The sequence below is a fragment of the Pavona decussata genome, unplaced genomic scaffold, assembly GCF_977016875.1.
Source record: "Pavona decussata unplaced genomic scaffold, jaPavDecu1.1 SCAFFOLD_234, whole genome shotgun sequence".
In the NCBI taxonomy this organism is placed as follows: Eukaryota; Metazoa; Cnidaria; class Anthozoa; order Scleractinia; family Agariciidae; genus Pavona; species Pavona decussata.
In genome coordinates this window covers 902378-927584 of record NW_028145639.1, presented here as the reverse complement: position 1 = coordinate 927584, position 25207 = coordinate 902378, and the positions used below count along the sequence as shown (strand labels likewise).

Here is a 25207-nt window from a genome sequence, read left to right as displayed (position 1 = left end):
CCTAAAATTCAGCATAATTATGGTAATTATTCAAATCATGACGTCACAGATTGCATTATATCCCATAATATATAACAAATTGAAAGAACATTTTATATTGATGTCAAATATGTATGGTTTATTATGGGTTGAATGTAAACCAGCTTGTCTACGCTTATTTTCTTAGCCACAAAATAAGAGACCTGTGGTCCTTTAAGGGTAAATCATTGGTTCTAGACCACTGTGTGGAACGCGAGGTTTCGACCGTTTTTCTGCTGGTGTTCACCATCAGGCCGGTTGAGCACCATCATCTGAGTAGCACCTCGGTTGTTGCTGGTTGGTTCATTTCGGTACTCATGAATTTCGCTTTGAACTCTGGCGGATTGCTAAAGCACAAGAGGCCTTTTTAGAAAGTCTAAAAGAGGATAAACGTAAACAAAACATTTTTCAATTAATAAAATTTCGTTTAATTTTGTTTATCAACATCATAAATATATACAATTTTTACATATACTATAGTTAAATATAATTGTGCCAGAAGGGATCCTTTGCACCATAATTTTAAGAAACCACCTTTTAGATAGTCACGCAATCTAAAAGATAATTTTGTGACGATTTTCCTAGAATGGTATTCATGCCGGCTACTTCTGACTCAGAGCTTAGCTCCAGACTTATATACAGTAAATTTATTTAAATCAGAAGACTTCTCATGAAGCTCTCGTATCCCGCTGACGGTATTACGCCTTTGTCGTGGGGCAGGCGTGACACATGGGGACGAGGCTTGGATAGTGTTGTGTGACGAAGTCCGCACGATGGTCATTTTCACCTTCTGCAAATTCGCATTTAAACGCAAAAATTCTTGGAAAATAGCATCAGCTCTAGCGAAGTCGACGCAAAAAGATTGATCCACTGCTTTGTCTGGTTCACAATTTTTCAACTGCGCAAGCTCTATTCCACCCAATCCTAGTTGCACCATTGAACGTCGCCTGGAAATTGGCATCTCGTTCCTCTTAGCTTTTCCTTTAATGAAGTTTTTTGCCGTTAAAGTCAAAAGCTTGAGCTTTTTCTCCAAGTCTTTGGCGGCCACATTTGCTGCAATTTTCTCTTTCGATTCCTTCAAGTGCTTCATGAGCACAGCAATGACAACATTGACCAGCACAAACTGAGCCGCCAGTACAAAGGTGACAAAGAACAGCGGTGCTGTGTATTTGCTCATGCAACAGTATTTTTCACACTCTGCTGCCGAGGAGCATTCGGAACGCAGTGTGTCCTAGGAAGAAATGTAGCAGTAGTGGCATTAGATTGAGGGAATCTCTCTAAATATATTTGCATGTATATTAAGACAAAACTATCAAGCCGCGCTTGAAGAAGGCCACCACTTGATGGGGAGCGAGCAAGCAGATCGGAGTGAAACGCGCGACCACCTTTCCCCTCCTTCCCTCCATAACATTTGTGTAGTTGGCTCCCCTCGCTGAATTTTCCAGCTCGAGTCTTTTTGTCCAGTGAGAAGACTGTTATAGTTTGTTCTTCAGGGTTTTTATTCTGTGAACATGCTAGCACATTGCATCTTTCGTTTGTAGTTTGGTCTTGTTTGGGATTTGTAGTGTTTTCGATTTTGTGTTGTTTCTTTTGTTATATATACGTCATCATTCGCCCTGATAGCTGCATTGTAACCATTTAAGGTCCGACGACTGAAAGTAAAAGTAAAACGTTTTTGGATAAAGCAGGCCGCCAATGCTCATGGGCATAGTACTCACGCGCACGCGCATGGTACTTACTTTGAAAGATTTGAATAAACTTTCAATGAAAATTGCTTTACATTGGGATAACTGGAGATAAAGAGCTTACTTATAGCTATTTCGTCTTTAAAATGGGTAAAAAAAAATCATATAGGGTGGGGTTGGGATGCCGCATTTTCCTGCGCCATTATTTCCGGATATTCCGACATCAGAATCCTTAATCCCGCCCGCTAGTTATTTCACTCACCTCTAATATCCCATTCCAGTTATCTCCTGTTGCTATCCTAAACAACGTCAACATTGCGCTGCCAAAATCCCTGAAGTGCGCATGCGGCCCAAGACCTTGGCAGGGCTGCGCTGTAGAACACTCTGTGAAAAATGAAATGAAATGGAAGCTGTTAAACGATAATTTGTTTTGAAAACAAGAAGAAGCGGCCAATGCTACACAACTGTTGCCTGGTGTTTTACGATACTGTATTTCTTTAGATTTAAATTGATACATTCAGGATGTTAAGGCCAAGTAATACGGGCAACATTTTCTTGCAACTCTTCGCGCAACAAATGTTGCGTTGCAAGTCGCAATTGTTTCTTGCCCGTATTACTTGGTTTTTAAGTAACTTACCAATTGTTCCAAATAACTGAATTCCCAAACAGGAATAAATGAAAAACAAAAGCAGGAAAAGTAATCCAAGGTTTGCGACCTAGATGAAAGCAGAGTACAATAATTTTAAACAAGTGCTAAAAAGTGTCCGCCGTTAATGGTAACTGAATAGTTACCCTTCGGTCTCCTTTTAACAACTGCAGAGGGAAAAAATGCTTTGTATACATAACCAAATAATTTCGGAAAAACACACGTCACGTTTAATTGATACAAAAATTGCGTCAGAATTTTCGTTGTCCTGTAGTTTTGCCAAGACGAACATTTCAATTGTCTTATTTCATTTACTGACCTTAAAATTCATCATCTCTCTTTTTCAAAAGGGGCTTATGAATCTCCCTCGATACCCTGCGGCAATGGCGAATCAAGGGGAGGAGTGCGGCGGTTGGGCTGGGGACTTGGGAGATAGGGTAAGGAGTGGCTGCCCACCATATTCTCAAAAACAATTAAGTCCAGAGGGCCGAATTTTTTTATTTATTTATTTATTTTTTAATTCTAACTGAAACGTTTTCATCCTGGGCCCATGGCCTCCACCTTATATGACGTTCTGGATCTGCCGCTGGTTGGGGTGGGGAGAGTACATAATACTCGAGAAATAAGGTATTTCCTGTGCCATTTTACCCTTCATATAAGAAGGGCCGGTTTTTTGCTCCCCTTTGAATCAGCCCTTGAAGATACTGGTATCTGGGATTAAAGCTAAAGGACGCAAAACATGATAAACAAACCTGTGGTAGTGCTTCAAAAAGAGTGTCCAAAAGTGAACGTACTCCCTTGGCTAGTTTTACCAGCTTGAGCACTGAAAATAGAGACAGACATTTAAGGTGACCAACACCGATTTCCAGCTCTTTCAGGCACTTATACTTTGACGGATCAATACAACTACTCTTTTTCCGCTGATACAATTTAATTTAGTAGTGATGTATTGTACACGACCCCACAAGCTTTCAGCTTTCATATACATCATGTATAAATAAAGGCAACCTACCTGCCTACCTATACAACAATACTGGTATCAAACAAATGCCTAATTATTAGTGTTATAAATGCCTAACTGTTAAAAGTTATGGTCATTTTCTTGACAATTATAGGTTACCATAGCAAAAATATAACCTGCTTACTGAACCCAAGGGATTTTAACTCAAAAACGAACTCAGTGACCCCCGTTTTTGTTGTGGGACTGTTAACCCCTCCTTACATTTGTTTTAAATTTGTATAAAAGTAAACGTATTATGTGAAGGTGCTGGTTATAATAGTATTGGTCATTAGCCCACCTCTAATAATCCTTAATACCCTCAATGACCGTGCAACATTTGGATTTATCAGCAGTTTTTTATTGGAGCTGAGTGATTCAATGAGTATTCCCGCCAAAGAGAGTATGACGATCACCAGATCAACCAGGTTCCACCTGCAAACAAATTCAACCTGCATTTGAATCAACACTCGAGATTTTTGCAATATCAAATGTACCGTTTTTGTCCTATTATTGATAAAAAAAAAAGGTCAAGGTTACACAGTCTTAATTAGTGGATAACAATTTTTTTTCCAAATTGGATCTCGATTACCGCTTTTTGGATACCAATCATGCAATAACCCTTGCTAAGATGTGCTTTTAGTTTCCCCGCACAGCTATGAATCGGGCAACAATACGTTTGCATTAGTCGACGTCGCCCATAGGAAACCCGAATTTCTCGGGCCAATCCCGAGATGCGCAGAACGTAAGCACAGTAACAAAAGAAGGCGCGGTCCTTAACAAATAAAAAATAAACCAATGAAGCAGCGTTATCAGTGACGTAGACAAAAATAAAGAAGAATCTTTATGTGACATATCCTACCTATCTTTGAAATATCGCACGAATCCAAAGGCAATAAACTTGAATAAAACCTCTAACATAAAGACACCAGTGAAAATGTAGTTCGCAGTCTCGACGAATACTTCAATTGTCTGCAATGCAAATAAAACGCTTCGATTAATTAAGTGAATCGCCTGACAGAATATAGGTACTACTGTTTTTAAAACGCCTGGTGTTTTAGGGTCTATTCTAAAACGACCTCTGTTTTCACAAATACAAAGTTTGCAAATGTAATAAACATAGTATAAATGGTATTAAGTTTGCTAAGAGCTCAGTTGTTTGAGAGTTCGACCAGTATGCGTAATATCCTGGGGCCGGATTCACGAATTAGTCTGAAATGTCAGCCGGCTGACATTTCAAACTAATTCACGAAGCCGTCCTAAGTTAATATGTATCCTATCTATTGTTTCTTAACAATAGGCTATTGTTGCAAAACAATAGCCTATTGTCAAGGAACAATCCTTAAGAAACACATTAATTTAGGAGCACTTCGTGAATCTTGCCCTGGATTCCACATCCGTTGGAAATTCAGAGTTTGCCATCTTTCTTCCATTGTGCTTACACTCAGAGGCTTGTAAGGCTAATGAACATTACGATATACAAAACGATTAAGCCACATATTGACTTTAGTTATAGCTCTGTGATAAGACCATCCAACAGGTCGCAAAACGGGTCAAGGGGTTCGATTTCCGTCTCAGAACCAGACTCGGACGTTTCGCGTTTTGTTGCTGTTGTTGTCTTTTCTTCCGTGGTAGTAAGTAAAACGGACCCTAGTCTGCAATGCAGGAGTATTATTTCGATTGAGCGCTATAGCAGCCATCTTGGATGTTAAAAGCAGAGGAAGATTTGGCAGAGTAGAAAGTGCGACCAAAGGGTTTCCCTAAGATTTTGAAAATTCAATATGGTGGCTACGACTAACCAACATTTTGGCTGTCGCGCGCAGCCCCAAAACGCCTCCATTGCATTGGACCCTGATGTTTCTTACCTGGGACATCTGGTAATGCTCTAATGACATACAGATGACGTTAAGACAGATCACCATGGCAATAGTCACGTCCCAGTAAGGGTGAAGACATATGTCATGAATATGTCGCCGCCATTTGCTATAACTCTCATAGTATGTGCGGTCCACTTCTGAAATGAAAATATATGTTAATGTTATTTTCAATTGCCATTGTGATAGGTAATCTTATTGAAAAGCAAATCACGACTGACTCTTGTGACTTTCTACAGACCAGGCAGTGGAAAAACGATCTTATCACTTAGAGAATCGATTAAAAGATAATTAACAAGTATTCACCGAAGTGGAGGTGAATAGCAATTTTAAAATTACTGTCAGTTTGAGTAGTAAACCAGGGTGCGCGAAAAGCATTGTCTTCTGGTTTGATATAAATAAGAAAATAATTTATGCAAAAAGTGTTAGTCGATAAAAAAGTTGATATTCACCTTCTTGATTCTTGTTTTTTGTCTTTTCTAACAATTTCCTTCGTCTTCTCTGCTTTTCTTCGTCTTCAAGTCGTTCTCGACAGCGCTGAAAGTTCTCGACTACCACTCCAACGATCATATTTAACACAAGAAATCCTCCCAACATAAGAAAAGGGATGAAGTACGCGAGGCGCCACTCCGCATAGTTCTTGATAGGCTGAAAGTTTTTGTTATACAAAAATAAAATGTCACTGAGTTATAAGAGGGCATGAAACTACAATCAAGAACAAAAGGTTTGGGAGCAATTTGCATTTACCATGTTTCCACCTCCCCCCCCCCCCCCCCCTCCCTCCCGCTACAATGTTGAACTCGTGTAATAAAATGCCTTGTGGATTTCAACATTATCTTGGGGGAGGGGTGGGGTTAGTAAGATGGGCCATGACTTCATTGGTCAGTCCCACTGAATCAGCAGTTAATAGGAAGACTTTACAACATTTGTCCAAGGACCTTTTGTCGTTGATTGTAGAACATGAATCTCAACTGATCTGAGCTGAGAAACGGAGTGATTCAGGAGCAGACAACTGAGAAATCAGCTGAATAACTGTTGGCTGACAGGCTACTGAAACGGGTCGGCGCGGTTTCGATCAAATTGCTTAAGTTATTTTCAGTGTATTATTATTCAAGTTAGACGACTTGTTCTAGTTTTTTGCCAATACATTGATCCTTCTTCATCTCCTTTCATTTATATTACCTGTTAAACAGGTTTTACCTGTTTATCGATTCCTACAGCATCGATCCCATTGTGCATTATTTCTACCCATCCATCTCGAGTGGAAAACACAAATAATGATATGAGCGCCTGAAAGAAAACGATCAAGAGATATGTTAGTCCGTCTGAATATCCAGACGAACTCCATTCGTGCTTAACTTTTTGTTTAACTTTTTCTTACGTTACAGCTTTTTAATCACCTATTGTTCTTTTTCGTATTTGTAGATTTCAACTTAAAAACAATTTTTTATTCGTCATCGCTTTTAGCAATTCTTAAATGATTTTAAGTAATGTTTTACGCAATTTTTATAGAAAGCACAAGGGAACTTGGAAACGAGCGCCAAGCAAGAGCGGGTACCAGCCCCCCTGTAACTGAAAACAGAAAAAGAGCGCGATCTGGGACATGGTCGTTGGCCCTTCACGTAACACGTATCTACATATTTACCTTGGGTAAGTTGTCGAAATTGTACATGTGATTTTCCCAGTGACCGTTACTGCTATTCTTACACTCTTCTTTGTTTTTCACGTTGCTGTTTCCTTTGCAGTAATGGAAGGTACCTTTGAAGATCTGAAAGGTTAAGATGACAAATATTGACTACAAACATGCATCATTTTCACATCGTCATGAGCAGAATAGTTGCATTTTAGCCGTAGCTTACTCTCCGAACTTCTCACAAATCTTGTTCACTTTTACTCTTACCAGTACATGTGGGTTATTCAACAAAACTGCTTTGCTTTGAGTACCTACCTTTAATGATGATGATGATGATGATGATGATCACGAAAAACTTGATGACGACAAAGACATGTGAAAGACTTGTGGCCGAAAAAGTGAATCGCATGGTTCAGCAATTGTAAGCATGCGTACGCGAGTTCAAGAAATGCTGAGTGCTCAAACTTCCATTAAAAAAAAGAGGACGTTTTCAATGCAAACGGGTTTGGGATCAGAAATGTGATTTTATCATTTCCTTTTTTTCTCACCTGAACTCCAAGTATTCCAAACATGGCAAAGAAAATAGCTGCTATCAGGACAGTGTTGCCGATGGGCTTCAGCGAGTACAGCAGAGTTTGAACCACCAACTTCAGTCCTGGCGCGCGCCGGATCATCCTGCGTTGAAAAAGATGTTAATGATACTAACCTTAATGTGTTTGAAGCACAACAAGATTAGAGATAATCATATGATGTCCTTACCAAGTGCGCTGGTCCTAATCTTTGAGCTCGTAAACGAAATCGTACTGTTAAGTGATTGAAATGAAAGGTTCCAAATGGTGCACAAATTATTTTGTTGCTTTATTTTTGTTTTTAAAGAAACTTGTGCTTTATCACCCACTCTGATTGGCCAAACGTTACCTCCGGGAATTAAAAATTTGAGAGCTATTTCCTTCTGCTGCTGTTATGTTAGAAATTGAAAGCAAGTGTTTTTTTTAAAAACAATGAATTTAACTAAAATACAACTCAGGTTAGCTGGTTTAATGTGTTTTAAATGCACAAGTTCTTTTAATTGTCGGAACTTCTAAATTTACTCAAGTCAGTACAAAAGTTCTGTTCACCAACTAAATGTTACGTTAACAATGCTGGGTCAGACTCGTACCCAGTCGCTATTTACGTGTTTTGTGGGGTGAGAAGATTGGATGCGAGGATGGATTGAGGCGCGCAAGGTGTCATGGGAAGAGGCGAAGGAAAAATAGCGAATGGCAGATTTCGATCCAATATGGCGTTCGTCCGAAGAGTGATTTCTTTTTTGTTGGCTTGTAATGTCGTGCTGCCGTAATGGCTTCTTCGCGGGAATATTCGCAGAAAGACGAAATATGACTGTGATACTAACCTTCGATCCACAATTAACTGAGAGAACTGTCCAAATCACCCACATCGTCTTCCCGCGAATGTTCCCGCGAAGAAGCCATTACGGCAGCACGACATTACAAGCCAACAAAAAAAGGAGAACACTCATCGGACGAACGCTTTAGCTCGTTAAATACCAAACTAGCACTTGCAGTGAATTTTGACTGCAAGAAATATCTACAATTACTCCGTTTTCTTGAAAAAGAGCACTGCACGGTTCCACGCACGATTGCAAGGATCTGTCAAACGAAATCTGCCAGTCGCTATTTTTCCTTCGCCTCTTCCCATGACACCCCGCGCGCTTCAATCCATCCTCGTATCCAATCTTCCCACCCCACAAAACACGTAAATAGCGACTGGGTACGAGTCTGATGCTGGGTGTACATTTTGAAAAACGTAAGTATCTTACGGATGTACGCCATCGCCTTAATTCGAATTACAACTCCCTCCAAACTTACCGGCCGTTTGTGGGGAGGAGCGTTGCGCGACGAGCCTAAAAACGGCTGCGTAGGAGACTAAACTTACCTCAATGGTCTCAGAGTTCTCAGTGCTCGGAAAACCTTGAGCGCTCCGAGCACTTCCGGTGCAGAAGCAGTGCTGTACGTAATGATGACGTCAATCCAGGAAACCAATACAAGGCTACCGTCTAGAACATTCCAACCGTCCTTGAGGTAGGTACCAGGTCCAAGAGCAAAACCTTGAGCTAGAATCTGTAACAATTTAGAGATGAAACTATTCAGTAAAATGGTCGGGCTTTCGAACAATCAGGTTTGATCAGGTATCAATCAAGAATTTATTGCCCTTTGAGTATACGCTTTTTGATTATCGGCCATCACTCGAATAACAGCCGCTCTCAAGTAATCGCCCCCAGTTTTAGAGAACTTTTTAAAGGATATTTCCCTCGACGTAACATACATCCGTTCAGTTAGAAAAACAGTGCATACTAAAGTATTTTCTATCGTTTGATCTAGCACTATACCAAAACAAATCAACAAAAGACAAATCAGCAGTAGACAAAGTTCACCCCTGTTGTTGCTAAGTAATCGAATTTTGATTCTAAATTAATGTTGCGAAGAATATTGTAAGGCAGGCAAAGGCAATATGGTGGAATTTTTTTCACCGTGAGCAATATTGAGCGGAATAGGCCAATCCCTATATCCTACAAGAGTCGTTTTAACTACTAACTAACCTTCATAATCATTTCAAGACTGAAAATCACAGTTAGTACAACCATTGCGATGTCGATTACTTTGCGTTTCTACGAAAGAAACAGAATTAACTTTAAAGTTTACATGGATTACCATTCATTCCTTCTTGTATGTATGCATTCATTAGCTTTCATTGATCACTCATTCATTCAATTCAATTCAATTCAATTCGTTTATTTTGCCATTAACCAAAAAAATACAACATAAATACATTATAGACGACACACAATATTCTTACTATTACAATGTTCATACTTAACCATTTACAATATTAAAAGGGTTAAAGGCTAGGAAGCCTATATAGAAGCCGGGGGCTTATTAACTATAGGCTTCCTAGAACTATAGGATAAACCATAGAAGTTAAGGGTACTGATTGAAAATTCCAATTATTATTTTTTTTAAAAAAAAAAAGAAGAGAAAAAGAAAGAAAGAAAAAAAAAAAAAAGAAAAGGTGTGTAGCTCAACAAAGAGTCAATTTAACTTAGAAAGAAGGAATTTTTTAAGTCTTTTGCCAAACAAACTGATACTTTCACTGTTTTGAATTTCATGACTTTCGTTCGTTCATTCATTCATTCATTCATTCATTCATTCATTCATTCATTCATTCATTCATTCATTCATTCATTCATTCATTCATTCATTCATTCATTCATTCATTCATTCATTCATTCATTCATTCATTCATTCATTCATTCATTCATTCACTCATTCAGTCCTCTCAAAAAACTTTCCTTATTCTTGTATCTTTAATATTATAGTTCAGTCTGCCTTCTTACTTAGCAGTTAAACTCATTCTTTTTTTTTTGTCATCCTAGCCCGCCTAGATTAGCTTTGCTACCTGCGGCGCCAAGAAATTGTACATGTAAATTTATACAAACCTAATAAAGTTGAAGTTCATTCATTCATTTGAGAATGAGAAAATGGAACGTGAATGAAAAAAACAACAAGGAATCGAAGCAATGATCACCTTATGATGTGACGGAATGTTCGGTTCCTCCATTGCGAGAACCACGCAGCTTGTTAGAATGAAAAACAGAACCACGTAATCAAAGTATGTGTGTTCACAGACTGAAATCAACATTCGACGAAACCTGGAAGAGAATCAAAAACACTTGTAAATAACCCTGCATTCTGAAGCCAAGTCCGGCAAGGAATCTGGGGGCTACCTAATGATATCCCCTCTACCACGGCACTGTTCCTTTGATTTTGAGCATATTTTATATATTGATAATTTTAAACTGGGTATTTTCACTGTATTCAGGTAGACCAATTAGTGGAATAACTGTTCTATAACATTGACAAAATTCTGCATAATGAGAAAGTTTATCTACTAACCAAGAAAAAACCAATTCCAACGACGCTTGGGCTAATTATTCAGTCGTAGAATAATTAGTTAGTAAATGGCTTAAGGAAGCTGGTTTATCAGATATAATCCTCTATAATTAATTATGCGAAAAAAGAACGGAAGAAAAGCCTTGAGGGAAATTGTGATATTTGCGGTTACAATCTTAATCCAAGGGCATCACAATCTCGTACCCAGAGTCCTCAGGCTCTTTAGCTAGCAGCTGGTCGCAAGGAGAGACTCTAAAAGATGGTTTCCATATGATCGCAGATCGCAATAAGGTCTGCGATGGTCTGCGATTATATGGAAACATAATTCTGCGATCCTGCGATAAATAAATAAATCAACTTTGTTTAACGAGGGTGACACTTAACAGTCTGACGACTAACAAACCTGTGGCCCTCGGATTCCAGATCGAATTGGAATTTGGAAATGTTGGTTTTTGTGGAGGGAGGAAAACCGGAGAACCCGGAGAAAAACCCTCGGAGCAAGGACGAGAACCAACAACAAACTCAACCCACATATGACGTCGAGTCCGGGAATCGAACCCGGGCCACATTGGTGGGAGGCGAGTGCTCTCACCACTGTGCCATCCCTGCACGACTGATACGACTGATCACGATCGCAGAAGATAAGGCTGGTTTCCATATGATCGCAGATCGCAATGAGGTCTGCGATCGTCTGCGATCATATGGAAACATACTTCTGCGCAGACGATCGCAAACTTTATTGCGATCTGTGATCCGCGATCATATGGAAACCAGCCTTAAGGAAAAAGAAAATTGAAATTTTTTGATTGGCTGCCCCGCAACAGCTACTGTAGGCCCTTCACTTGCATTGCACTTGCAAATTTTGTGGTGAAAAAATTCCAGTACCCCATGCAATGTCTCTCCAGGCTATTAGCCCTGGCCAAAGAGCTAGAGGATTCTGGGTACGAGATTTTTGATCTTCCGATACAGCAACCGCCGTACGATTTTGTACCACGTGATGAGTTTCGTCCAATCAGAGCGCACGGAAATTATTTGGTGGGTTAAATAAACTGAAAACTTAGTAGTAGTGCTGTGTTTTAAACCAGTTCGTACCGATTTGAGGGAGGAAAGAGATAAAGTGACCAACATCGTCGTTTCTCTCTGAAAGTTCCACCTTTTCGCTCACTCATCTGTAGACAAAACCAAAGTTGTAAATGTTGTAAATATGATTAATTACTTAAAAAAAGCTTCGAATGGTTCACCGTCAGTAACTGCGCACCCTTTCTTTATATCACTGTCACTATATTAAAGTGAGTTCATGTAATATGAGATTGGATTGGATAATGTTGTCATTATATACACAACAAAACAAAAAAAAAGTGCAAAACAAAAGTGTACATTTACATTGAAAAGACGAGACGCTATGCATGTTGGGTTATACGCTGATGGGTAGTGAACTAACCTGCAATATTTTGTAGTCAGTTTATTATGACAAAATATTGTCAGCTGAAGGTTAATCTGAACTTCTCACCCACCCCACCCTTCCCGCTGGCAAGAGGAGGGGAAGAGGTAACACCTTCTCCTCACTTCCCATCACTCGAAAGGAGAACAGCAAAACAATTAAAAGGTCTAATTTTCTCGCCATCCAAAAAGAACAAATGGTTGAAATAATTGAGGGTTTTTTTTTTCTTTGTTTATCCTTTTGTCCTCGGGGAGTCTAATCATCGGATATTTCGATAAGTACATTTTAGCTTCCTCGCTAACTCATGCAAACGGATACGAGTAATATTTTAAATATATATACCTGCATTTGACTGTTCAAATTGTCTCTGTGCCACCATTGCTGGTTTGACTTACCTGAGGCTCGTGTACGGAGCTTTCTCTCTGCTGGTAAATGTCATCACTCGTGCTGCTCTCGACCATTACCTGGTCTAAAGATTCTGTTACAGCTAGAGATGATAAGGTCACTGGCCGCAATTGCTGCCTCTTGTCGGAAAGAGAAGGCGTACTCACTGCAGCTGAAGGAGAAGTATTGATGATTTCGCACGTGATTTCTGAGGGTCTTTTGAATGAATCTTCCTTGTTCTCTTCCAATACGTAAGTTTCAAAGTTAGCAGATTCGTTTCTTTCTGAATCGTCACTCAGTTCAAATCCGGGATTGCACGTGGAAAATTTGCGATCCGCATTCTGTTGTGTTCGTCCGGTCCTTCGTATAATTGACATTGATGCTTGCCGCATTCGTTTAAGCTGCGGCATTGTAAGAGACACTTCCTGTGGTTGGTAAATGCATGGTGACGAAGAATCAGTTGGCTCGCTGCACTTGCAGTATCGCGTTTGTTCCTGGTTTGCTAAAGTGAGACTTGGTGTAAAGTTAGACTTCAGCTTGAATGTTGTACCTGTTTTGAAACACATTTCACAAAGATTAAGGACGGTGCCTTCTAATACAGAAGTGTTTTTGCACGGTTTATGACTACGAGGGGAAAGCAGATTTTAGCAAGGGCTATTGGAATCCGAAAAGAAAACTGGGGGTAACCACGCATTTTTCAGAGATAATTAAGCAATAATTATTCTAAAAAGCAGTAAAATACAAAGCAGTGTATGGCGTTTTTTTTTTTTTTCAAATTGAAGCTTTATTATCTCTGAAAAATGCATGATTACCCCAAATGTTCTTTTTCGATACCAAGAGCACTTGCTAAGTTCTGCTTTCTGCGCATATTTTTAAACCGCGCAAAAATACCTCTGTATTGGTAGGCACCACCCAAAGGAAACCCGAGTATCTCGAGATGCGCAGAACGTATGCGCAGAAACAAAAGTAGGCACTGTCCTTAATACAGCCACAGCTCTTATATAAAGATAGTCAGCCAACGGTTCGTTGAGTGAAATATTTGTTAGGGACACCTTACTCTCCTCAGACATTCGGACAAAACTGTGAAGAAAAACTGGAATTTTCTTCGGCAAAACTGTCACACAAAACTTTCAAAGCACTGAAAATGTAATTCTTCTTTTGTTTTCGTTTTGTTTTGTTTTCTGAGGGATGAAATTAGCACAGCTACATTAGACTAATTTCACTTGGCTCCTGACGAGGCTTAAGGGAATAAAACATCAGAAATTACATTGAGGTTCAGAGATGAATAATTAATTTCTTTTGGTTTATTCCCCTAAGCCTCGTAGCCAAGCTAGAATTTGATATATCAAATTGGTCTATTAAAATTTTCTGCGAGTTAAATTTTCAGCAGATGAAGAATTCGAACACATCAAACCTTGATAGCTTTATATAAAAAAACGCCTTTATTGAACCTTAATAATCTGGGGATCACCAGAAACCAAAATTTTAAGAATTTCGCGTAAAAGTTCTCGGGTTTCCCTGACGAAAATACGATTCGCTAGAGCATTTGGAACCTTTAGAAATTTAGTTCAAGATTGCTTTTTAAGATAAAAGTAAAATCATTAGGAGTATGTCCCATGTGCTTTACATTCGCCTCGGTTTTTATCAGTGTTTTATATTACCTAGAGCATTACGCACTCCATGGCCGCAAAAATCCGGTAGGGCTGCCAGATAACTTCCTGGACAAGGATCTTGAGACTCGCCATGAGAGATCGAAATGTGGGGATAGTTGTTTGTTTTTAAAGTTGGCACGCGTTTTCCATTTTCTTGTTTGTTTCTTGGTGCAGGTTTACCTTTCTAGAATGGAAAAAAAAAACAGAGTCAGTGAACACAAGACTTCTATTAAAAAAGAAACAACCCCATATTTTCAAATGAAACAAATTGTGAAGGATGTAAGTTTGAATTCTGGTAGTTGCAGTTAAATGACGCTATTATGAAAATGGGCATGCCCTACTAGCGCGGAGAGAGACGAGGATTGAACCCGGGACCTTATGATGCCCTAGCTAATAAGCCCAGCTTCTAGTTCGGCCCTAACAAAGACCATAGTTAGAAATTAAACCAAGCGAAATTAAACGTTAGTAATGCTGTCGCACCCCAGAGTTGGTGAATCCTTCAACAAGTATCGCCACCAGCAGATTAAACAACACGTAGTATCCCACAGTCATCAGTGCCGTGAAATACAGTGCAGCCCATTTGCTTGTGGAGCGTATGCCATCGTACATCACTAGATTCCAGTTCTCCTGGGTAAGGATCTGTGTCGACGGAGAAAAAGTCACGAGTCAGTCAATAACGATCCAAGGTATAACAACAGAAGATGACGGGAATGCATCTTCATAAATGCCCTATTCTTCACGCAATCCGTCTTTGATCACATATAGCGAACTTAAGGTTTGGGTGTGGTAGGTTGGATGTACAAAACAAAGTTTTCCTTGGAATGTGTGCCCCATTTGACAAGTTGTATATTCTCGTATGTTCGGCGAAATTAGTTGGCAATGCTTCTAGAAACCTGTTGCACGCGAACAAGTCAAAATGGTCCACAGACTTGCCAAGAAAAGCTTGGTTGTTTGCAACCAGCCATAAATCACTGAAGAAAGCTCAAAGAGTCAGGGGCTTAAAATATTTTTGTGACACGTCACGGATACGGTTTACTTAAGAAGAATCATTGTCTTGAAATACAAGCAACATACCTGGAACACAGAGACCATCGCCCATAGGAAGTTGTCAAAATTGCTTCTGGATGTGACAAGCTCTCCTTCAGCGTTAGGGAATTTAAACTTTCCACCAAACAAGTTCATCCCGAGAATTGCAAAAGCGAATATGAAAAGAAACAGCAGTCCAAAGAAAGTCATCACACTCGTCATAGTTTTGATGACGACCAGTAACTGGTATCGAACTGGTCTGACCAGTTTAAAAATCCGGAGAAGGCGGATACTCCGGAATATTGAGAGAGCAGAGTTTCCTTTGGAAAGCAGGATCTCACAGACACTGCAAAGGAAAACATATATTAAAGGATATACAATGAAATGATTGAGGGAGAAGGTGTACGATGACGAATAATTCATAACTCACGGAATTGGATTGTTAATCGCTACAGACTATTAAGTACCACCTCAGTTTAAACAAAGTCGTTTCTTTATTTTTATTAATATTATTTTAGGTATAACATTTTATTCTCAATTTTCATCTCTGGATGAGTGAATAATGTGGGAGTCGTTCAAAAGAGGATATGGTGCTACTGGCGAACACTGCACTGGGCCCTGTGAGGTGTTACAAGATGGCAGATATGTTTACGTAACCTGGTGCAAACAAACCGACGTTGAAGAATTTGAAAGTTTTATGTGAATCCGAGTCAGGGCAAGCCTAAGTACCCCTTATTATTGGAAATTAACAATGCACGTTGACAACGCGAAGAAAATTTACGTTACACTAAATGAACGCGAATTTTTCAAAAGTTAGGTTTACATGCATTAAACTAACGCGAATTTTTCGATAAGCATCTTGCTTTATTTACTGCGATTTTCATAATTCTGCAAACTCGCACTTTACATTTCTGAATGGTCTTCTGAATGCCAAACTGCGCTTTGGCTTCCGTCAATAAAACCTTCCAAGACAAGTAGACGGATGTTTCTAAGTTTTTTTTAAGGCCGAAAATTTGGATTTGAAGCCTAACTAGACCCTATCAATTCAAAAGATAGTGACCCTGAAGAGCCGATAGAGGAGTCATGAACTAATAAGGTTTGTAATGAAATAAAGGTGCTTTAAAATAAACAATGTTGTAAAATAGCGTGCATTAAATTTACATCGACATTAATTAAGATACATTAAATTAACGTGAATTTTGTAAAATCGCGTTAATAAAGTGCATTGTTAATTTCCTATAATAAGGTAGGTGATTTTCATATTAAGGAAACAGTGACGTATAAAACTCACGACAATCTAGCTAAGACATACCTGACAACAACGATTAATCCATCAAACACATTTTGTCCGTTGCTAAGATACATAGCTAGGCCATCCCCCAACAGTTTTATGATCATCTCAACGCAAAAAATGGACACGAAGATTATATTGGTCGTCTCCAAGGCAATAGTCAAACTATCGGGCTGCAACGAAAAACTTTCAAAATTATTCTTCAACAAGTGTATTGTTCCCTTCTACTGGTCCTAGCGAAGCCAACAACACCAACTCAAGACGATAATTTTTCCTTAGAATTTTTCCAAGAATTATTAATGGTTTGAGAAGCTATATGAAACACTCTAAAGAGAGTTTCATTAGATTCCCAAACAACTCAAGTTGATTTAGTTTGGAAATCGAATGAAACACTCCGCTGGTGTTTGATATATTACATGACACTTTAAAAGGATTCCAGCGATCAGCAGAAAGAACTGGAGTTTTATCCTTTAAAACTTTGCTTTTTATCTTTCACTGATTGCCATGTGCTGTACATAAAAAATTCTCTTACTTATTGGTTAGTTAAACTATTTGTTAGCTGTTAGCTACAATTTATCATATTTTTTGTCAAATTTCTGGTACTTTACATACGTTATTGCAACTAAGACGCGTTAATATAACATAAATAGTTGAATTTGAATTTATTAGGTTCTTTCGAGAACCTAATAAAGCCGGTTATTGTACCAATAAAGTTGCCGTCAAATTGAGACTTTCTAACATTAACACGTACAATGAGAAATAAATATAGAGGACCATATTATGCCTACCTGCTGGTAATGTTCAAGCCCCATGCAAATCATGTTCAGCAAAATGACACTCATGATCAAAAAAGTAAAGTACTTGCTGACTGTGACCTTTCTGCAAAGAGCCCTCACTCTTTGCCAAGCTCCTTGACTAACTGTCACGTCATAAGAGGCACTTTGACGCAGGTTAAACAGACTGTCGAACATATCGTCTTCGCTCTGCGTGGAAACATTCCTTTCAGACGGTGGGGTTTTCTTTCGCTTACTGGCGGCGATCGCAACTTCTGGTTGGCAGTCATCGTCATCTCTGATCAAAATCTCTGCAGAAGGTAATACCGCATCAATTTCCAATTGCTCAGGGTTTCTTTCACCCTCGCCGAGACCTCCAAGGTGTATGTTATCTTCAAAAATATCCGACGGGCTGCACGTGGAGATGTGAGGTGATGGGGTGCGACTCAACTTCACGTGTGCCGGCTGGCTAAAGCGACGATGTTTCAACAACTCTTTGTCCTTTCGTCGGATTGACGGCTTGTGTTCTTCGTTGCCTATAAATTTGGATTCAGAATCTTTTTCCTTTTGAGTTTTTGCGCCCGCAGGCTGTGGATTAATTTCCGATGAAACTGTTGTACACGAAGAGACGTCAGCATTTCCGGTGCAAGAGTTTTTTCTGCTCGCGTTTGCGCTGTTACTCGATGTAAAAGCAAAGAAGCCTGCGGTGGCTGTCGGTGAGGGAATGCTTAATGTTACACTTGTCTTTGCTTGCGTCACAATTTCTTCGATGGAAACCGCTGAGGACGTTTCGGCGTGAATTGATAACGTGTGTGAGCAAACAGATGACTTGGAGTTTCTTCGAGATGCCTGTTTAGGTGGAGCTAGACAGTCTTGATGTGGCTCAGATTCCTGTTCGTCTGAGGAAAATGACATTTCACCTTCTCCTTCTACTTTTATTTGTGGCATGTCGGGTGAAGAGAAAAAAGCAGAACCGTTTGCTCCATTCGAAAAAATCCCTGGCGAAGCTGGCACGAAGCAGTTGTACAAATGATGATGGAAATGGTGGTGATGATAGAAGTGATGATGATGGTGATGAACGCGCGGCTCTGCATCTTTTGAGTTACAATTGCATAAATTTTTCATAAACTTGATCAAGGTGTCCAGTGGCTTTGATGAATGAAGTTTAGTTTCATCTTTGGAGTTTTCTATCAATTCTATCTCTCTCGCTTTAGTTTCTTGGAATTGCATTGTGATTACCACCAGGCACAAATTCACAAGGAAGAATGAACCCATCTGAAAAAGAAGTGATAATATTTACCTAATGAAGAACAAGTAACAACAAAACACATTCCCTCCCCTCCCCTCCCCTTTCCATTATTTTTATCACACAAAGTGAGCAAGGTTTCCAGAGACCAATCATAATCTTGGCACCAGACGGACTCGAGGCATAAAAGCCACATCACCAATTTCTGATGCAACACGGCGGAAGCGACCGTTTTCAAACGGTCAACCATAGTCGGTAAAAAAGTTTGCCTCTTTAACCACATAATCTCAAACTATTAATAGTGGACTGACTAATTAAATGGACTTGGTTGTCCGGTTTTTGGTATACTCGATGGATTCTTGTTGACCGAACTCAAGTATAATACGCAAAAAATTTCGTCTAAAGTTAAAAGTGTCCGTGAAGTCATCTCAGTTATTACTTTACCCCCTACCACACCCCCCCCCCCCCCCAAAAAAAAAAAATGAATTTTTGATTTTTTTCACTAGTTTTATCAAACAACACACTTCCACTATTGCATATTTTAAAGGGGCAGAATATAGTTAGAATTATAACTATCTTCTCATAAAGGAAAAGACAGCCATGAAAACACTTGCCGTTGGCACAGGTTTCCGACCTCAGCATCTCCCGCACTCGTACCTGGGAGATACCACTGAGTCTCGTATAAATTCTACAATGGAATTAAAGTACAGAAAACACTTCTTACCACTATGAGAACAACAAAGTAGATCCAGTTCCAAAAGCTGTGAGCATCTTGGACGAAATACATGATGTCTGACCATCCTTCCAGAGTAATAACCTGTTAAAATCCGGTTAACTAAATGAGCGATAATATATCTTAAAATATCTTATCAGACAACTTCATCCGTCCAGGATTGGTTATCCGTAAATCGGAATTGTTTAATTTTTGTATATTGACCAAACCCTTCGGCACTGTTCCGAAGTAGCTACGTAACCAGGCGGAGGCATGGTTACGTAGCGTGGTTATAGTGAGCTTGTTTTTCGTCCCTGAGCCTAGCAGTGGGCTGAACGTACCCCTTCCCCTTCGTAACTTCAAGGCTACTGAGGCGGCGACAATGAGAGTGAACTGTTAAATAAGAATCAAAATGCTGTGAAAATGTTGAAGTTACAACAGTAATCTTAAATTTCTCATAATGAACAGGTAAAAACAATCAAACTTTTGAAAAAATAGTACGTAACAGTAGAGGCAAATTCAAATTCAAATTCAAATCTTGTCAATTTGTCACTTTTTAAAACCGCTTGGCGCTGACTGCATGTAATGTGTTTCTTTCAGTTATGATTGATTTGTTTTATCCCAAAGGGGTATTCTCATATTAAAATGTTTTCCTATAAATTTAATAATTTTAAAATGAATGCCCCCTATGTTTTATATAGTAATAACAATGAAAATGTTGATCTTGTTCAAGATTTCCAAGCGTTTGATTTTATCGTTCAACGAATAAACATATTTACCTGAAATATGGCGATCCATGCAATAGCAATATTGTCGAAGGATGTTGTGTCGTAAAATGGGTTTTGCCTGCTTGCTTTGCAGCTAATATAGTACTTATTCCAGTCCACACATACGGAGGCATTCACAACAGTGTTATTTTCAAAAGAACCATGGCATTCCACATCATACGGACCGATATCAGAACACTCGCTGGTGCCGTGATCCTCTGGAAGAGAGCAGACAAAATCTGGATCGCTGAAGGACGGCTGGTAGAACAGTGACCTGTTATATCTGAGAAAATACGAAATAAGTATTCATTAAACCCTATAAAACCTTATATTTCACTTGAAAAAGGAAATAATACAAACAGCATCTTCAGTTGTTTCCGAGTCCCAGTCTTTTTCATTTAGGATATGTATGCAGAGGGGACTACTAGATAAATACTTTAAAGATCACCCCCTCTGGGCTTTTCAGGTCAATTAACATGCAATTAACATGAATATGAATATGAATGGATTTAGCTACTACATAGTAACAATATACCGCCGGATGAAAAACCGAGCTCTTGTCCAACGAAACAACTAAAAGTAATTTTAAATGTGTCGACAATGAAAAACATTGATCAGTTCAAATTTCCTTTAAAAATTGTTCCAAAAGATACGCTTTATAGTCTCTTTTAAAAAGCGTCATGTTGGCAGAGTCTTTGAGTGTTCTAGGTAGAAAGTTCCACAATCAGTGGTACTGCCCGGTATCGAAAGGTGCGCTGACCAGCAGCAGATTTGTATCCCGAGGGGGGACTCTCATATTAAAGGGGTAGGGATGCTCCTCGTCTCGCTTAGGGGTGTAAATTTCGGATTTTGGTCTCACTTAGGGTGTTCTGGGCAATTGCCATTATATTTAGCCGTGAAGGTCTCGTTTACGGTTGCACGCGAAAAGTTACTGTATTTTTTTTTTATTTGTCTGTGTTTTAAAATGGTCTCTTTTAGGGGGTCAAAAAAGTTCGGGCCATGCGCGCCCAGATTTGTCTCCTTTAGAGGTTTAATTGAAAATTTCCGGGGATTTGTATGCAGCTTTGTAATCATTGTGACTTGTCCTAATGAAAACGACTTAGCACTCGGAATCAGTTGGGGAAACGAAGATCATCTATGCCCAGCCCGACTCTTCCTCAGAGAAACAAAATCAGAGACTACCCGTATAGTTTAGCGTCCCAAGGTTTCCCACACAGTAATACCTGGTAAAGAAAGCTGAATCGTCAGTTAAGTTGGTGAAGCATCGGTTTCTCAATTTTCCTTGCCAAAGCTGGACGCTGATGATGCCGAACACGAAGAAGATTAGAAAAGACAACAAGAGAACGTTGCCGAGCATTGGAAGCGTGTCAAGAAGGAGTGTAACCAGGATCCGGATACCTGTACAAAGAAGTGACATATCATGAAAATTCATACATTGGCCATGAAAACGTGATATCGTGCATTGCGAACGAGCCATAGTTCAAAAGGGCAAAATTAGTCCGTCTGTATCGGTCGGAAGATGGCTTTTTCGAGTCGTATCAGATCGACAGTATTGGACAACCCTCACATTAGCCAAATTACAGCACATTAGTCAGGAAAAAAACATCGATTTATTCAGCAGAATGACATGCAATAACTGAAAGATTTACAACAGATAAATGCCAATCGGGGGTAATAACGATAACACAAAGACAGTTAAAGACGAAAAAATACCACAGAAAAACGACGCACAATAGAAGTTTTGGAAAATCTTTGTACTTACTTGGAACTTTGTTGATGGCTCGAAGTGGTCTAAGAACTCTGAAAGCCCGTATGATGGTCAGATAGTCGCCTCCTTTTATTGCTTTTTCAATCAAGCTGCAGCACATGATATGAAACATAAGAAGTGTGACCTCAAAAGTCAAGCATTATCCTTTCGTTTCACGGAACCATTAACTCTGTCTCTATTGGTAGCTGGAGCTTTGTTTAAGCTAATGCCTGCTCTCACTGGCTTCCATTCTTGGCCGTAGCCATTGCAGAAGATCACTTGAGTTTTAGACACCACCCATTTTCTTTAGGGGAGGTGGAAATGGTGGGATTTGTCCACACAAGTTTATTTCTACCTTCCCCTCCCCCCCCCAACAGTTTCTCCGATTACCCCTTCCCCACCAGAAATCTGGAAAAAGAAATAAGAATATGGGATCAAACTGGGTACTGGACCTTGTTGCAATTCTTACCCAATAATTACGATAAAGCAGTCTAGTCTGTTCCATTTGTCTTGTAGGTAGCCCTTCTTTCCAATAATCCCCATTGCTACCATCTTGATCACCATCTCAGCGGCAAAGAAAGCAAAGACGAAGTGTTCGATGTTCTCCAGCACTCGGCATCGCATTGCCAGACACTCTTTGTCTGTTGGGTCGTACATTGCTAATATGACACAGTTGATGAGGATTACAAACATACTGATTCGTTCGAACCATGTGCAAAAATGTTAAGAAACAATCAACAAAAAACAGCACTTAATTAAACCGAATAAATGAAGCAGTGGATTGATCATGAATCCGTCTGAATGTAAATAACAGAACGAGTAAGAACCCGTTCAACTGCAACTGTCCTATGCCAGCGCACGTGATGGCCTGTTTTGTTAATTATTTGGACATAACGCGCAAACTGTTATAATGTATTAACTTAGGAGGCTGCTAACAGCCAATCAGATTTGAAAATTCTGATAACGTTATGATTAACACTATTAGAGAGTTAGTACTCTACGAAGCTATGGTTATAATGTAGAGTCAAAAGAACGTACAGTAATAACGTTCACTTCCGTAAAACTGTATTCAAAGTTAATGCTGGATTAGAATAATCCTGTTTTGATCCACCCTGAAAACCAATTTAAAATTGCGAATAAATTTAATAGGGGTTTCTGTACACTTTTCCTCTATTCTGATTGGGTAATTGGCCTTTGAGACATAGCACTAATTATTTAACTGTGTTCAAAATATGAACCAATCAAAAATCAGAGTCAAGCATTCAACCTGGGACGAGGCTTCCACTCAGTCAACTGTGGCAAAAACTCCAAAAAGCAGAAAATGCGTGCAAGAGAAGTTACCAATCGCTACTGGCCTCCGTTTTTGCCCATAATTTAAGGTTCCCCTTGCAATTTGTCGAAATAAAAATAATAAATTTAAAACGCAATCTGAAAGGCCTTCCTATCTTTTTTAAGTTATTGTTAATTCAATATATGTCCCCAATATGACATTTGTAAGGAACCTAACCGACAATTTTCCAATTTATTCTTGATGTTTTTATTTTTCTGTTGCCGACTTCGATCTAGTGTAGTTTTTCATGTTTTCTTGGACAACAAAAAAGTAATAATAATCGTCATTTGTCTCCCTTGAATCGGTAAATCACCTTATTCAAATATTTTTAACTATGTAACCCTCGTTTCAGAAAGTAGCGATTAATTCTAAGTGACTCTAAGCCTGCTCACACTATTTTCTTGTTTGTGACATGTTCATATAACATTATTGTCAACAACTGCTGATCAAATTGAATTGGTTGTTTATATTTCGGTGATAAATGGTAAACGAAAGCAAATGTAATTAATGGATTTCAAAGAAGCACAAAATAGTCCTTCATTTTACTGATCTAAGCCGCCGAACTCAATGGTAGAATTCAACAAAATCGAAAAAGGATTTTGTTCGTAGCGTATAAACAGTTAAATAGCACAAGAGAAATTGTCTCTCAATTTATATCCAAACCTGGTGTATCAAATACATGAATCTTTCTTTCCTTCGATACACGGTGTTCAGTTGGCCCCACTGACAAATTCGATATTTGTTACCGTTAAAATACAAATATCCAACTGCTTATTTTGGACGTCGACAACCGTATTTAGCTCCAGTACTTGATGCAAAAGCTCTATGCAGTCACATTTTAAATAAAATGATCGAGATTTCAAATCATTACGTGCATTTTTTTATTTCCTGAAGTCTGTTCCTGATTTAAAGGCACGTTTTCGGTCCTATGAAGTCCTCTTTTTTGTCAACAGGTTACAACTTTTCCGAGACACCCTGCATGATCCATTAACGTTGTTGACATAATCTGCTTCATCTAAAAGCCGCTAATTTTAGCATTCGTTTTTTTGAGTTTCTCTTCCTTTGTTATTTTCTTGGATAGCTGAATTCCCCGTATCTGCACTAGGCTACATAAAATTGTACTTCGCGGAATAATTTTCTCACGACTCCTCTTTACCATTCCTCGGGAATGATGAATAAGTTACGATGGATATTTCTCTTTCCTCTTTCACAAAATGATTAATCAATGTAATTTTTAAAATACGAACTCTAATGATTTGTTGAAACCCTTAAGTTTAATGATCGACAAACTCAGATACCGCTTTTGCCCTTGTATGCTTCTATTACTATTTTTATTTTTATTTATTTATTTTTTTTTTTAGTTTATTTTTTCTTACTTTAAACCAGCATGAACTAACGGGTTCTGACTATGTTTATATTTTCTCTTGATATATACTAGCTCCAGTCTCTATAGTCATTGACATCGATGCCAGAATTTTGACTGATATCTCTCACTTTAGATCCAGATATATTTCACTGTAGCTATTAAATGTATAACTGAGCTCTCTTATAATAAAATAAAATGCAAATTTCCATTCGAATTTAAGCGCATATTTTACGTGCGGCGTTGAATTTTCAAAAGGATATGGCCATTTCATAAGCTGAATTATCCATCGCCGGGGCTTGCTGTGCTTGGAGATGACAAAACAAGAAACAGATTCAAATTCAAAGTCCCCATCTTCATCTGCGTCAGCTGGTATTTTCACTTCGCTTGTCGCATGACTCTCCTCCATGTTTTAGCTCGTTCACTCGATTCTGCAGTTCATTAACACGTACAGAGAGCGGTCACTTTGCGAATCCACTTCCTTGAAACCATATTCGCACATTCTGGGAAGCGAAAAACGCTACATACGTACGTGATGTTTATCAGTCAGAAATACGTTCTTCAGCATATCCGGTGCCGCGTGCGTCATTTTCGACGTGGAGTTTGAAAACCTTCATCTGCTAACAATAAGAAAAATTCAGAAAAGAAGATGTTAGTCTAAACGTTAATATA

General features: G+C 39.0%; 1 protein-coding gene across 1 annotated transcript; it reads right to left on the bottom strand.

Annotated features, from left to right (window-relative positions):
* Nucleotides 1–434: 434 nt before the first annotated feature.
* On the bottom strand, nucleotides 435–22590 carry LOC146458005 (voltage-dependent T-type calcium channel subunit alpha-1G-like). Its single transcript, XM_085091083.1, has 26 exons — nucleotides 22312–22590; nucleotides 21858–21952; nucleotides 21319–21493; nucleotides 20108–20378; nucleotides 19341–19433; nucleotides 17386–18645; nucleotides 16619–16770; nucleotides 15355–15652; nucleotides 14761–14919; nucleotides 14290–14464; nucleotides 12640–13178; nucleotides 11896–11972; nucleotides 10439–10562; nucleotides 9453–9521; nucleotides 8789–8973; nucleotides 7402–7528; nucleotides 6866–6988; nucleotides 6421–6510; nucleotides 5673–5868; nucleotides 5212–5360; nucleotides 4209–4318; nucleotides 3648–3781; nucleotides 3102–3172; nucleotides 2341–2419; nucleotides 1966–2087; nucleotides 435–1249 (listed from the first exon to the last, which is right to left on the bottom strand). The coding sequence occupies exons 1-26, from the start codon at nucleotides 22533–22535 to the stop codon at nucleotides 632–634; spliced, it is 5715 nt and encodes a 1904-aa protein (XP_084947209.1). The 5' UTR covers nucleotides 22536–22590; the 3' UTR covers nucleotides 435–631.
* Nucleotides 22591–25207: the final 2617 nt, after the last annotated feature.